This window comes from Cinclus cinclus, chromosome 10, assembly GCF_963662255.1.
Source record: "Cinclus cinclus chromosome 10, bCinCin1.1, whole genome shotgun sequence".
In the NCBI taxonomy this organism is placed as follows: Eukaryota; Metazoa; Chordata; class Aves; order Passeriformes; family Cinclidae; genus Cinclus; species Cinclus cinclus.
Window position 1 is genome coordinate 273750 of NC_085055.1, and position 16411 is coordinate 290160.

Genomic DNA, 16411 nt, shown 5'->3' on the forward strand with positions numbered 1-16411 from the left:
CCGGAAACTCTAAGAAAATATTACTTCAATATTTCCTAGCAGAGGAGGATTTTGGCTGGAATCTAGTGAGGGTGCTAAACCTTTAACCTGGAGATAAAATAAACCACCACCAAGCTCTTGCCATTTGCTGGTAAAGCAGAAGACATAATACAAGTGTAAGGGTTGGTCTGTTTTAACTTGTATTCACTACTTAATTTCTATATGATTTAGTTGGTCACCATTTAAGAAAAATGCTAAAAGATGAGGTCCAAAACCAAAGTAGCTTGTAGCTACTTAAAAGAACATAGTAGCTGAACTCCCAGTTGTAACTAGCCCTTTCCTGTATGGGCTTTTCTTTTGCTGTGTTTTTTTGTTTTTTGGTGTTTTTTTTTTTTTAACAGATAAATTTGAAGTTGTGTGAAATCAGGAGGGTTTACTAGTTAAAGCCTGTAATGAAAAAAATACACTTTATCAAACAAATATTGGAGAGTTCTGCATATTCAAAGACTGCTCTATGGAAAATGGTAATATACTCTTTTTAAGCTAAACAGTCTAAATTTTCCTCCCCTTGCCTGTATTCATACTTGAGAATAGGCATGTTACTTCTTTTTAAGCTTAGCTGGAGAGAACCAAGAAAGTATAGAAGTATGGGACTTACTACCTGCCTGAAAATTTGGTTTAAGTAAGCTTTCTTATGCTAGTACAATAAGATAAGGAGAGATGCTGAATAATATGAAAATCAGCATGTTTTGGGTTAACAAATATAGTTAGTGAAGAAAGATAACCTGTGAAAATACTTCTGTTGTAGCCTCTGTAACTCATACTATGATCAAGTGTTTACCACAGCCTCAGGAAAGGTATGACATCTATACCAAATTCTGTGCAGCTTATTTTCAATAAAATGACCTTTATGTCATTATTTGCCACCATTTCCTTCACAATTGCTGCAGGCAGCTTTTGCAGAAAAGCAGAGATCCCTTTTTATCCCTTGCAATAGCATCACTTGATACATCAAGAAATTTTCTGCTCCAATCTGAAGGTACTCAAAACAGTGCTATACTCTAAACATCATTATTCAGAACAATCACAGCCCTACTTAAGATTGTAGCTCAAATATTGGAACTTCACTTGCCATTATGAAACCTATAATCTAAGGTGTTCCTTAAATGGTGACAACTCAGAGCAACTCTTAAAATCTTAAGAAGCATTTTTCCCATATGCATCTTTATTTTATGTACAGGGTAGAAAAGAAACAAAAAAACCCCACCCCAAACAAGCAAACAAAATCCAACCAAAACCAGAATGATAGACTACTAACTCAATCTTTGGAATTAAAAATAACTCAAAAAACTCACTTCCAGAACATACTGTGCAAACTCCACTAAAGAGAATGCCAAAAGTCAAAGACTACTTACAGATCATGAAAAGCAGAAAAAGAGCCCAAGCAGCTAGAACACCAGGGTGTTTAACCACCTGCTTACTGAACAGCTCCATGAAATCAGCTTTTACCGCTTTTCTCTAAGATACGTTAATGGCTTTCTTGGGAGAGACCATAAAACTTAGTACTATCCATGTGCCTTTGGAACGTGGAAATCATAATCTAACAGACAAAAAAATACTAATAACTGTTTTCTGTTGTTTTCATAATCACAAGCCATTTTGCAAAATGTCAGCATATTTTCACCTAAGTAATGATGCAGCTTGACTAGCCATAGAAATGGCTCTCTTGCCTGTGAAATTTTTACTTGGGAAATGGTAATAAAAAAAAAAAAAGGCCAAATCCCCCCTTCATAATTGCAAATTATTTATCCAGCTTATCTCTAAATATCAAAATCTGAACCAAAAAAACCCAAAGAAAGTTTAACTTACATCAACTCTTTGAAAAAAAAAAACAAAACAAAACTAACAAAAAAACTAACAAAACCACAAAACGAAACAAAAATCAAAAAAAATCCCACTCAAAACCCAACTTCAATCAGCTTTAGCTCTGTTTTCTTGTTCTTTTTCAGCTTTCCAGTGACAATCAGATCTAATCAGGAGTTCATGCTGTCTTCCATCATTCATGTCCTTGTAATTCTTTCCCTAACAGACTTAAAGTATGCCTTTCTCCATAGCTAAGGTGCTGGCTCTCCAAAAACTGCATCAGTTTGTTAGTTTGCTTGTTTTTAATTCCTTTCTCACTCCTTTCCTTAGCTCATTTTCTCCAAATAATAGACATCTTCCCTTTATTTCTCATTTCTCATTTTCCATTCTTGCAATTCATCTGTGTTTACAATTCACCTTATAATCAGCAGGCTGCTATTCTCAGATGTAAGAGGTGAAAGTCTTTACAAGCCTTACAGACTCCATTTCTCTGCTGCCAAGTACACTTCCCAAATCTAAACAGGACCTAGATATAGCAATCTCTGCCTCAAATTCGAAGTTTGAGCATCACAGTGAAGGGAGCAGAATGTTAGGTAAACCCCTATCAGAAGATGAGAATCAGATGAAAAGAAAGGGACAGACATAAATATTCAACCAAAACTCAACTGAGATTCTGCAGTACTATTTTGTACTCTGTGGTACATGAACAGGTGTAGTTCACCAAGTTCTTCCTCCATAAGTCAAGCAGCATGCAGATCAGCATTCCACGAAGACATATGTATGGGAGTGAAAAACATGTCATTTTTCCACTACAAGAGGAAAAGCAGTACTGGAAAACTGTTAAAAAGCTGGCAGCTATAAAATAACTTGTTTGTTTTAATTTCTCTTTGCAAGGACTAACTCATTCACTGACATGAGTGGATTAGATTCTACTTTGCATATACCACGGTCCTTCAAAGTGTCTATTGAAATTACTAGATAGCATGCTGTCAATACATGCCTATGATTCTAGCATTTTCTCATAAAAAAACTTTACTTTTACAAAAATCACTGGAGTTCTGATAAGTGAAATATTAAAAGAAATTGTTTCACAAATTTAACTACTTCCTTTTTACTAACTCCTGGGGAGTAATCATCAGAGGAAATCCCTCCTTCACTTGTGTAATATTCAGAAATAGTAAAAAATACTTTAAAATTTTGAATTATATACCATCTTTGGACATAGCCTGCAAAAGTAAGAATCCTTTGCAAAGTGTCACTGATCACCTTTTCCCCAGTTGGTCCAGATGATCTGTTTGTTTATCAGGCAATACTAAGATAGAAATATGGGACTAATTCATTTGTAGAGGGTTTTGTCTGAAGGAGAAAATGGGTTATTTACCTTTTATTACCTTTTCACCTCTAAAATGAGATTAAACACTTGCAGGTTAGAATGCATGAATACACATTTTGGTTTTTAGGGGTTTTTATGTGCTCTTAAAAACTGTACTAATAAGCAACCTTTTGAAGAAATGAACACTGGAAAAATTTCAGGAGTTTGTGTACTTCTAAATTAACATTTATGAGCAAATTAGTTTCTATAATGTATTTGAAGCATTTCTATTTTGAGCACAGAGACAGCAAAACTGAAAATTAGCATGGGACATGTTACTTGAAGAAAACTATCGTCAAAAATATTAAATATGTTATTTATGCAAATTATCGCAGGATCAAGCTATAAATCAGAGCCTTAATTTCAATAAATATTTTTTGGTTTTTTTCACTTGCTGAAGTGGTAGCTTTTTGGTAGCAAAGGCTCCTGCTGCAAGTTCCCTCTTCCTGTTCTGAATTTTCAGGATATTTTCTTCTACTGAAACCTTCACAATGAAACAAAATTTAAAAAAAAAAAGGAAGAAGAAAAGAAAAACAAAAAATCCCCACCCAAAACACTGAAATTAAGATGTTATTTTTCTCTAAATTAAAGTTAAGGATGAGAACTTTAGGTATTCTGGAAAACAGAACAGTACTACTAGTTCTCAGAGAATAGATACTTAAATCTGCATCAACTGTAATAATGTTCTGTCTCTGAAAAGCAAGTCTCATGCAATGGTCTCACCTCGTCATGTCACCCACGTACTGCAAGTTGTCTAAGAATCCTTCTTAATAACTTATTTTAGAGTCTGGTGCCCATGCACACTCAGAGCCATCAAGCTGCAAGACGAGTCTTGTTTCTCTTTAATCTATGGTAGTAAGCAAAAGAGCAACAAATTATGCATTTGTCACTGCAAGATGAACATTTCTGGCAAGCTATATGTGGCAAACTGTTCTATTATTAATCTCACTGTATGAGAACAACATAATGTCTGGAGGAAAGACCTAGCCCAAACATGCATAAGTCTGTTCCATTCTATTTTGCTGTAGTCAAGAGAGACTGAAGTGTACTAGCACAGGAAAAGTAATTGCAGTACTTCTCTACCTTTCCACAGTATCTCATACAAAGGATGCTGCATTTTCCATTGGAAAACATTAAAAAAACTGAGCCTTAGAGAAACATCTCTATACTTGTGATACTCTCACATTAAAGGTTCATATTTCTTCCTAAAGGTGAGAATTCTGCATCTATGATTGCATTTAAACAAACAATTTTAAGGGGGGGGGGGGGGGGGGGGAAGAATGTAATCTGTGGTTGGATAAATAGTCCTCCCTTGCACTGTGATTACACCTCTCAGAGAAGGAATGCAGACCTCCAAGCTACAGTTCTACAATAAATCCACAGAATCTGAAAAACTGGTTACTCTACTGGTATTTCTGCTTCTTAAATCCTATTATTGCTGCTAATGCACTTCAAGGAATCCTAATGCATGAACGAATCTCATTCAGCACTGATTATTCAAAAGTGAGATCATAAAGGATCATGTGGGTCTACTGCTGCTCCATCAAACACAAGCAGTCACCCACTGCCACCTGGGATGATTAGTATCACAGGATAGCTACCAGCAGGATGAGACGATGCGGTTCAGTGGTGTATAAAAGTGGCAATTATATTTGGCCCTGGGTTGTTAGGTATACCTATAGACTGTAGATGACTTGGTATTAGCAATGCTTAGCTTATTTTCTTACGACTGATTGCCACAACACAATGAATTCATTATACCTCATTCATTGTCTTCACAGAAGATTAAAATTCTCTTGAAGTTGCCACAAGTATTCAGAGAATTGTTGAAAAAAAAAAGCAGTCAGATTTCATGGCATTATGGTAGCATAGGTCCCTTCCAACTGAAAGGATCAATGCAGTCCATACACAGACAGTATTTGTGAAGACATATTGCAATTAAAAAAATTCTTTCATGGCAACTTCTCCATACTCTTACTCTTACTTAATTTCTTTCATTTATTAGCTTTTGTCTTCATATTTTTACTATCGCTGAGCTGATGTCCAAGCTAGTACTTTTTCTTTACTATTGGCAGTGACAGATGCCCAAGTCCAAAGTTAAACTATTGTTTTAATTTACTCTGTTTCTTTCAAATGCAGATTTTGTTTCAGTTTCCAACTGCCAAAAAAAAACTTGGGAATTACAGCAGAGGAGTGAACAGAGGAAGGCAGGATGTGAATAGAAAACCCTTAATCTGGTATAATGACACAACACATGAACCAATTTTGCTATGAATACCATTTTGCTATCAAAAAAGGTAATTTACATTTTTATTCCTTACAAATAATTTTGCATTTCTGAGTGCTTTAATAAAAGGAAAAAAACTTCCTAAATGTAGGTATTACCAGTCTCCTATGACCACAAAAGGTAACCTCAGAGTAATGTCTTAATTTATAAATAAATTCTCTGTAATAACAGAAGAGACTAGAGCAGACAAGCACTACATTAAATTTACACTGTTCCTTGAATTCCACTTTATGGCTTTTGAAGTTCATAAACAACAAATAGAAAACCTCATTGAAAATTATCAGAAAGAAAGAGCGATATGAAGGACAGATAGCATATGCTACACTGTAAGGTGTCATAGCGCTCTCTTAGTAGTACTACTAGCATATAAATGGACAGCACAAAAATATAGTGTTAAGAAGATGCTAGGGAAACAAATGAAGGAAAGTCCTATTTGGCTTCTTAACAGATATTAATCAGTGTCATTCTTTCGCAGAGGGGCTTTCCTTCTGCTTCTTAGGAAAACACCAAAGAAGCTTCACCTAGACTAGGCCGTATCATTTTGAACACTCCATTACTCATAGGATCCATTAAAAACACTAGGAAAGCTGCTGCCTGATTTAATCCAACTCCACCCACTTTCACAGACAAAAGCATTATAGTTCAGGACCCTGCTTGGTTGCTTTGGAAACAACAAATTGTTTCCATTCTTTTCTTCTGTGCCATTGACCCATCCAAACCAGCAGAGGCAAACCCTGACTCTCTAAAGAGAAAGTAAAAATGTTCAATTTAACAGTCCATTTTCAGTGACAACAGGAAATAAATACACTGAAATCCTGACCTCTGCTTTGAAATGCATATTTAAAATTCTGTTTTCTTTGAGAGATCTTTCTAAAATACCATAAAAGCACATGTTTATTAAAGATAGCATCAGTTCTACTTGCTTCAACTGTTTTCTATCAGTGACAAGAAAGTTGTGAACTGAGAAACAACCAGGCATTTAGCAGCTGGACTTATCCCTCTGCAGTTCTACTAAAGCATGTGTAAGAGCGTTTATCTGAAATCAAATATAGTATCTGAAATGAAAGGAACTTATTCTGACTTGGCTAGAGTCCATTCCTACAGATAGCTTTGATAAAGTTCACATCAACTGAGAGAAGTCACTGTTCAGTAATACCTTTTAAATTAACTAATCTTGAATTCTGTGGGTAGGCTTTCTTCTAATTTCCATGGGAAACTAAGGGTTCAGCATTTTTAATAGTCACAAACTACAGGGTGATTGAGAGTGCTTTGGGAAGGAGGATTCACAACCCATTTTCCAGACATACTTCACATTGTCAAAAGTCTGCAAGTTCCCTATCTCCAGTGTATATGAAAAATAGGAACAAGTACTGGAACTTACTTCAGAGAATAAGGCTTCAGCAATGAACAGTCCCGAGGCAAGTGACCTACCATAGCAATACTCAAGAAATGAGAAAGGCTTCGCCCAAGAAATGCTAAGGCAAATAAGGTATGCAAGACCCTTGGCCAAGTATGACAGGGGATAGATAAGGAGGCACCAGAAGCTCTCTTGGAACCAACATGAGAACAAAAGGAACAGGAATTGGATTTGAGGCAGAACACTGCTAGTTTTCTCAATAAGGTTTAGCTATGATGACGTAAAGAACCACTAACTAGAGAATGAAATTAACTGCACCAGCTAAAAAAAAAAATAAAATCTTGATTTAATCTAGACCATAATGTCTGAAATTAATTCTCCACAAAAAGTTTTTTAGGGAATAAGTTTGTAACCAGCATTTGAAAGAATAATTTCTTCATGAAAAGTTAAAAACTTAATGTTTCAGAAAAGCAATCTCAAAATGAAAAGGTCAAAGTATGAGAAGGAAGATACAAATTCTGGCAGCAAATGAGAGTGAGGCAAAGAAAAATGATATGGCAGAGTTGAGAAACAAGTCTACAAAGTAAAATAACAGTATTGCAGTGCTTTTTCTGACAAGTGTCATATTGAACATATGCCCATTTAGTTTTCCTCTCTAGAGCAGAATATATATTGCTTAAATAAGATTTACAAAAGAAGGATTTCTTTAGAATTTGTTTCCAAAACTAAATTAATACTTGAATAAGTTTCAGTGGTTATAAAACTGCTTTATCTTCAGAAACTGAAAAGTTTCAAAAGGCAAAGCTCTTTACAGGAAGTTTTATTTAATTAACATCTATGTACCGAACAATGACCAGCATCAAATTACAACTGGTGTTCCTTTACTCTTGTTTCCCTGCTGCAAAATTTATTTGTGGTGTGATTTTACTATGCATTTTCTTCCATGCTGGCTAGACATGCTGGACAGACTTCTAAACAATAACTTGAGGTATGTTATCCATACGTATAATATGTTCAGTATATGTACACAATTATAGATTATGCTCTACAAAACCATAATGAAAGCCAAATAAAACACAATAGAAAGCACATTTGAGCTAGATATCCACTCCTGATCAGGCTTCTTTCCATTACTGGAGTCTTATTTCCTCTTACAGGGGACCATTCCACCAAGTTGTTTACTTGAAAATCATACCTACAGAGAGGGCATTTGGCTGTGCAAAAGCCCAAACAATATTAAAAGAAACTTACTAAATCCACTTATTTATAGTGAATGATAAATACCACCTTTACGAAGCACCCTTTATGCATTTATTAGATTGATGTTCATGTAAAAAAATCCTTAGGGATTCATTCCTGTAAACACATTTTGTCATTTCTGATGTGACAGTTAAAATATTTTATTTGCAAGAATATTAACATGATATAAACACTGCACATTTTATAAATACTCAGCCTTCCTTAACAGTGAAGTGGTCTTTCTGAGTGTATTTATACTGAAATAAGTAGCTCAAGGTTTTAAAGCAAGGATATATTTTGGCTATGAGAGTAAGATTATTTAAAATATGCAAAAAATAAACCATGTTTCAAAGACAGTATCTTTCTTAGTTACAAACAAAAGAATGACCTTTCACCTTTTTTCTTCAAAGCCTGCACAGAAATAATAGCAGTCTGATGAAATATGCTTTGTCAGGACCAGACACAGAGTATCTTCTCTTTTTCCCCAATAGACACATGAAATCAGACATAATTTAACACCAAAAGCATTTTTCTCTGAAGTACACTCTAGATAAAGCAAAATTTATACAATAGCACTTCCATAGGACTACTGAGAAAATTTAATAATAGTCTGTGTGCACTGTACAAAATGGACAACTTCATGAAGTAAAACTGGCAGACATAGAAAACTTCTGCCTATCAGAACAGCCCTTTAAAATTAGCTAACTCTGTTTATATAGAAATCTGGCCATGGAACCAAGGCATCTTTAGAGAGGCTACAAAGCAGACTTCATAAAGCACATGAACACTGGGGGCTGCTAATCTGGAATGAATTGCTAGCCAATTAAAGAGACTGGCAGTCATAAGTCTGATACATTAATTTATTGCAGGAATAAAGATATCTTTTTAAAGAGACAGATTCTTTAACACAAACAAATTTGAAATAACAGTTTTCCAAACATAGTGAATGAATGAGCCATTCTTGATTTGGCAGCAAATCAAAAATCCTCCAGTGATAAGACAAAATAAATTAATTCTATTAAATCTGAAAAAAGTTTTCTGGGAAAAAAATAACAGCGCTCACAAAGACTTTTTTAAAATAAAAAGCTCACATCTTTCTGCATCCCTTCTCCATTTTTGTATTTTAATTCTAAACAACACACAAAAGTCAGCTGAACACTGCCAACACAGATCCTGAAGACTTACAGCAAAAGCATATGAAAATGACAAACTCTCACAATGAAAACAGCTAGAAAAGAAAAAAAGTGTTTGAATGCATATGTGGCAAGCTTTTATAAAAGTGCAATTGATACACAAAGACATTAGATTACTATAGAGACCTTAGAGCTTTACTGTGGTTTGTGCACAAGATCTTTACTTACTTTCACAACTCTAAATGTAGTCTCAACAGAAGACTGAAAGGAAGGTAATATTAACTCTCAAGCTGTTGACTACTAAGAAGTTTTTCCAATTTTGGTAAATGCTTTTAGGTTAACATTAGAAAGATAAAATTATTTCCAAGTTTGTAATACCATGAGAGACGAAACTTTTCACTCAGCAGTTTTGTGTTTGCAGCTTCACATCTCATTTCTCACTGATGCTGTCATTTGTATTAATAAGGGAAACCATTATCTTGGTTCAAGCCTGGAAGAATCCTGCTTGAACCCAAGCTACTCTGGGGAGAGGGTATGTAGTTTGTTGGTCTCCTTTGTTTTCAAGGTGATACCTAAAGTACTTTCCCATATTATTTACTAGGAGAGAATTGCATTCTAGCCATTTAGGCACAGAAACTACCCAGCTCAGATGCAGTACTAGTACAAATACCTATCATGTGGAAATGGTGACTTCCCCAGCTTTGGGATTTAGATGCATTTCAGAATTTTGTCTAAAAGCTGCAAAAACTTCCTTGGCAATTGACTGAAATCAGGATTAATTTTGAAGGTAAGAAAGCGTACTCACTCACTGTTTTCAAAACTTATGATAGTTCAAAAGTTATATACTACTTTACAGTCAAGTAGTATATAATAATGATAATTCCAACACATCATAACCCAGTTTATTTCTCTGCATGTTAAAAGCACCAGAAGGTTCAGTGGGGGCACTGACTGCTACAGACACATCGAGAACCTGTGCACTGGAAAAAGGTCTCTGCAAGTGCTCTTTCCTTCACTGTTTTCCCTCAAATTTCTCAGAAACTCTATAGAGTGGGATAGCAATCCGAGTATACTCACACACAAGCTTTTTTCTGGATAGAGCCCAGAGAAGGGACATAAAGATGGCCCTTTTGCAAGACAGCTATTTCACTGTCAAAGTTTATCAGCTTGGAAAAATAAGTGTAGACATGATTTTAATTCAATAGTCAACTTCTAATACACAGCTTTGGTCTCTTTTAAGCACAATAATATATACGTGCATCACATCACATACAAGCAGTGTAAAGGCACGCAGCCATATGGAGGTATACAGTGCTGCACACTTTTACCCCAGATTAAAAAAGGTAAGAACTACAGAACAAGATTTTGAAAATACTGATAGACCTCATCACTGTTCAGTTTGACAGCTACTCTGTCAAACTACTCAAACTCCAATAGTTTTTACAGGCCAGATAACTAGGTTTACACTCTTCATGATTTAAATGAATAGCCAGATGGCCTCCTGGTGATAGTTCATTGCTTTCAAATAGCTATTATAATTACTTTTAACCATGCAACAACCAACCTGTTAATTTCTGAGGACTTCAAAAACACGTTTTACAAAATACGTGTGCAAAATGTGTTATCACCGGACGAGTCGGTGATTCCAAGCAAACTGCGTTCTTTATCTTAACCAGAGCTCAGAGCCAACTTAATTTTAGTTAGTAATGTCTCATGGACTTCTTCAGGAGTTTTAGCATTTGCAAATAGAGAAACACACTTAAACCCAGAGATTTCCATACAGGAAACATTCTGATCTCTCATGCTGCAAAACAGTTCCATTGATCAAAATGCAATCAGAACAGTTGCTACACAATAAGGACACGGTCTACAATACATAAAAACACAAGCTGCCCCATACTACAGAAAATTATGGCCTACCATTTTAAGATATATTAACAGAAATCCTACCTGGAGAAATGGTAATTAGGACTTAAAGTACCTCAACTGTATGCTCAGTGATAAGTATGTATGCAACACAATGCTTAATGGGAATAAGCAATTTTCACATGGCAGCTGTTCAAGTAGCAACAATAGTATGGATGTGACACTATTTATAGTTAAGATTATTTTATATTTTAAGTAAAGAAATTCAAGTCATACTTAATTAATAATTAAGCTCAAAATAATTATTGAACGATTTTCAAATAATTTTTCCATCCTGTATGCTTCAGGGAAATAAAAAACTTCTAAAAAGGGTTCTGACCATATATTGTTGGTTTCCTGGTATCCTGAAAAATCAACAAGGGTGTCCTCCTTGTTGTCTCACAAAAACTGTAAATAACATTAATGTTCAAAGGGGTGAAGATGTTATATTTTGACCTATTTCTTTGGAATACGCTAGTATTCTTATATTTCAAGAGCAATAAATTTCTTTATTTGGCACTTTGTTTGACATTCTCCGTAATATTTCATTCTGAGCATGTAAGCAAGAGGGCACCTGTCTTGTCCCCTTCCTCAGCTGGTTTGAGGCATTAATCAGTTTCTGGAAGTGCCAAAGTGAATCTGCCAAGTCAAAGCAGGGAATGGAAAGTGCTCACTACTCACAGAGTGGCACTGTAATTGCAATATCACTCTAGTTTTGTATTTCTATCAAACAAATCTCCCTTGGGAAAGCAGATCTGTATCCTCTTCCTATCAGGAGAGCCTACAGGAAGCAGTACTTCTATATCACCATGACCAGAATAGATCACGTTTACGTATGAAAACAGCTTAGCACTGCGATACCACTCCATTCTTACCGCAATCATTCGAAGCAATCCCCGACACCTTACGGCTGATTCCCGCCTCGACAGCACAGGACGCACACGCCCCGCCCCGGGCTGCTAAAGCCCCGCCTCCGAACGCGCCCCTGCCTTGTGGCAGTCTTCCCCTCAGCCAATCAGAGGCCTTCCCTCGCGCCCAGTCCGCCCGGGTAATGGCCAATGGGGAGCTGGCACCGGAGGCGAGGGGTTCGAGGCGGTTAACGGTCGCCAGTTGGTGCTGTTCGGTCGCGGAGGCGGGCGTATTGTGGCACAGTCGGAGTTCGTCACCTTAGCGAGGCAACATGGTAGGAGATGGGATCCTTGCGGCTGCTGGAGGAGAAAGGGCATTTGGGAGACGGGATCCTTGTGGTTGGGGGAGAAAAGGTGTTTGGGATCGCTTCTCTTGGGGCACTTCGGAGGAGTTCATGACTGCACGTGTTAGGGCAGGACTCGCAGGCAGTCTCTGCTTGAAGTCCCCGGGGTAGCTGTAACGCAGAAGGGTTGGGGAGGAGGAGAGAAATTTGCGTGAAAATTTATTAACTTTAGGGGAGGCAAGGTGTAGAAACCGGCCGATAGCAAGACGAGGTATGTGGAAGGGTAGTCTGTTCGGAGCAGGCACCTCCTGCGCGAAGAGGCGAAGGACGAACTGAAACCTCCAGGTGGCGGGGACATAGTGGGACAGAACATGGTGGCCGCCGGCCGGATCGATCTGCCGGTTTTGGGCTACCTTGAAGCGTGAAGCCCTAGAGGGCACAGCGCGTGCTCGAAGGACGGCGGCGCTGAGGGACGGGGCGGGCGGCGCGCGCCGGGAGCCGTTCGCTGGGGGTAGCCAATGAGTGGAGGGGGTGTGGCCAGTGGCGGTGACGGGCGCGGAGGGCGGCGCGCGCCGGGAGCCGTTCGCTGGGGGTAGCCAATGAGAGGAGGGGGTGTGGCCAGTGGCGGTGACGGGCCCGGCGGGCGGCGCGAGTCCCGTGGCGGATCTGCGGGGGTGGAGCGGAGACTGGAATTTCATGACGCTACCAAGGAAGCGGGGAAGAGCAACCCAGACATCTTGCGTTTTCTTTTCCACTTATGCTTTTTTTCTAGATACACTCTAACAATAAACCAGAAAAGCAGCTTATTTCCATCTCAGGTGTAAGGCTATTGAGGTATTGGGAGATAAATATGGATGAAAAAAAAAAGTATTAACTGCCAGGTCCTAGATACTGGTATGCTTATTATAAAGGAAAATGTACTGAATGGTTCTGTGCAGGAAAGATTCATTCAACAGTTACCCAGTATCTGGTCTGGAAACGAGAAAAATGAGGGGATATTATATAAAGAGGTCCTCCAAAAACTAAAAGAGGGTGAAAAAGAGACTAGGCTGAATATTAAAGATGAAATATATGTGCAGCATTTTAAGGGATAATGAATTTGTATTCAATAGAAACTGTGTTGTCTTTTGCATCTTCTAATATTCACAAAGTCACTGTAGGTCAGCAAAGTGTCTTGCTAGCAGCAGATAACTTGTTCTCTTAAATTGTCACTTAAAAGCAACCAGGGAATAGTGCCGCAGAGAAAGATCATGGAAAGTACAACCCACAGGCAGGTAGCTCCATGTCTTATTATCATTCTCTTTTTACTTTTCAGCGTGAATGCATATCCATCCACGTTGGCCAGGCTGGTGTTCAAATTGGCAATGCATGTTGGGAATTGTATTGTCTTGAACATGGGATCCAGCCTGATGGTCAAGTGCCTAGTGATAATACCATGGGACGTGGAGATGACTCATTTAACACTTTCTTCAGTGAGACAGGAGCTGGTAAACACGTTCCGAGAGCAGTGTTTGTAGACCTAGAGCCAACAGTAGTTGGTATGTACCCAACATTAAAGGTTTTAAGTGAAAAAACATGAGGATCCTTTATGGATTCCCTACAGTCTTTTGTTTGTTTGTTTGTTTGTTTGTTTGTTTAGAACACCATATATTGTAAAACATGTGTCTGGATGCTGTTTTGACAATTTGCAGTTACTGTTATTTGAAAGAAATTAAGTAATGGTCTACAGGTAACAATATCTGGGAAAAAAGAGAGCTTTATGATCTGGATCATCTTTCCAGACCACTGCACTGCATACAGTTTTGTTAGAGTGCTGTCCAGTATCATGTCTGTACCTGTAATGTAGTTTTCTGAGTGATCTCTGAGTTCCTTGCACAAATACTGCTTTGTGTATGCCTGATGTTTACCCTGAGACAAAGGGACAGAAGTTGTGCCAACTTCCTAGACTAGTCAGACAAGCTGCATATAGTCAGAGATGCTGTCTGCAATCTTTTGACACGTGTGCTTCATGTGTAGTCACCAGGCAGCACACACAGAACTGATCAAATTTATGATGTGGTATTTTGGTTTTTTTTTTGTAGATGAAGTACGTACAGGCACATACAGGCAGTTATTCCATCCTGAGCAGCTCATTACTGGGAAAGAAGATGCAGCCAATAATTATGCCAGAGGCCATTATACCATTGGAAAAGAGATTGTGGATCTAGTGCTAGACCGCATTCGCAAGCTGGTAAGTATTCATGCTGCAAGTTAGTACTTAAAATAATTGATAGAGCTCTATAGCTAGCTACATTGATGGTTTGCTGTCTTTTCATTAAGAATTTTGTGCAGAGTTAATTGTTCAAAACGAAATAAACCTTTTATTTCCTGGCCTTCCCTGTCCCCCCTTTAAATAAAAACTCAATCAGTTAAACCAGGATGTTTCAAGAAAACTGTTTTTTTATAGTAACAGTGTAAAACTAGCAAACCTATGACAGAAATGCTTTTGAATGATTATTTTAATACTGAGTTCTCCAAAACCATCAATAATTTTTTTTCTCCCATTTTTTCCACTTCCTTATAGGCTGATCTGTGCACAGGGCTGCAAGGCTTCCTCATCTTTCATAGCTTTGGAGGAGGCACGGGTTCAGGGTTTGCATCGCTGCTCATGGAAAGGCTGTCTGTTGACTATGGCAAGAAATCTAAACTGGAGTTTGCAATTTATCCAGCACCACAAGTTTCCACTGCTGTAGTGGAACCCTACAACTCAATTCTAACTACCCACACAACATTAGAGCATTCAGACTGTGCCTTTATGGTTGATAATGAAGCCATTTATGACATATGTCGTCGTAACCTGGACATCGGCCGTCCTACTTACACCAATTTAAACCGATTAATTGGGCAAATTGTTTCATCCATCACAGCCTCACTGCGTTTTGACGGAGCCCTCAATGTAGATCTGACAGAATTTCAAACTAACTTGGTTCCATACCCACGAATCCACTTCCCCTTGGTAACATATGCCCCGATCATCTCTGCTGAAAAAGCATATCATGAGCAGTTATCTGTGGCTGAAATTACCCATGCTTGCTTTGAACCAGCCAACCAGATGGTCAAATGTGACCCTCGCCATGGCAAGTACATGGCCTGCTGCATGTTATACAGAGGTGATGTTGTGCCCAAAGATGTCAATGCAGCCATTGCCACTATCAAGACTAAACGTACCATTCAGTTTGTGGATTGGTGCCCAACTGGATTCAAGGTATGTAGCTGTTTAAGTGCTCAATACCTTAACTATTAGGAATTGTGTGTAGTTTTCAGAGGATGGCAGTCATGCTACAATGTTGTAATGTCCCTGTTAAATATTTTGATAAAGTGCAAAATAACTCTAAGCTATTTTATTTATTTGTAATCATGGTAATTTTTTATTGTTAAGAGATACGAGTCTTTTTAAGCCATAGCATTCCTAAGGAAAGTTCACATTTGTTTTCTTGAAGGTGGGCATTAACTACCAGCCTCCAACTGTGGTGCCAGGTGCTGATCTTGCCAAGGTGCAGCGGGCTGTGTGTATGCTGAGTAACACAACTGCTATTGCAGAAGCATGGGCTCGGCTCGACCACAAATTTGATCTCATGTATACTAAGCGTGCCTTTGTGCATTGGTATGTTGGGGAGGGGATGGAGGAAGGAGAATTTTCTGAAGCCCGGGAAGACCTGGCTGCCCTTGAGAAAGATTATGAAGAAGTTGGCCTAGACTCAGTAGAAGCAGAGGCCGAAGAAGGAGATGAATATTGAGAAAACTAAAACCTGGAAAAAACTATTTACCAAAAAAAAAAAAAAAATTAAAATTGCGGAACCCTGTTTGTTTGCTTTCAAATGTGCTTCCAAATAAAGTTCCAAAGATTATACTGCTGCCTTTTTTTTTTTTCCATCTTTGCTATTAATGTGTGTATTCATGAAGGAAGGACAATTTTATGCTTTAAAAGTGCATAGTAATTTTTGCCCTTCCTACATTAGCATAGTAAAAAAAAAAATTCTAATATCCTTTGCTAGTATGGTCACATGAATAGAATTTTAGAGATGGAAGGAGCTCTATCATAAGA

At 37.9% G+C, this 16411-nt stretch overlaps 1 protein-coding gene across 2 annotated transcripts; it reads left to right on the forward strand.

The window, feature by feature from the left end:
* Positions 1–13125: 13125 nt before the first annotated feature.
* On the forward strand, positions 13126–16190 carry LOC134047560 (tubulin alpha-3 chain-like). 2 transcript variants are annotated; one of them, XM_062498809.1, is made up of 5 exons: positions 13126–13161; positions 13643–13865; positions 14409–14557; positions 14891–15571; positions 15807–16190. In XM_062498809.1, the coding sequence occupies exons 2-5, from the start codon at positions 13763–13765 to the stop codon at positions 16101–16103; spliced, it is 1230 nt and encodes a 409-aa protein (XP_062354793.1). In that variant the 5' UTR covers positions 13126–13161; positions 13643–13762; the 3' UTR covers positions 16104–16190. The 2 variants fall into 2 exon arrangements, with proteins under 2 accessions (XP_062354793.1, XP_062354792.1); XM_062498808.1 differs by lacking the exon at positions 13126–13161 and having other exon boundaries at positions 13389–13865.
* The last annotated feature ends 221 nt before the right edge of the window (positions 16191–16411 follow it).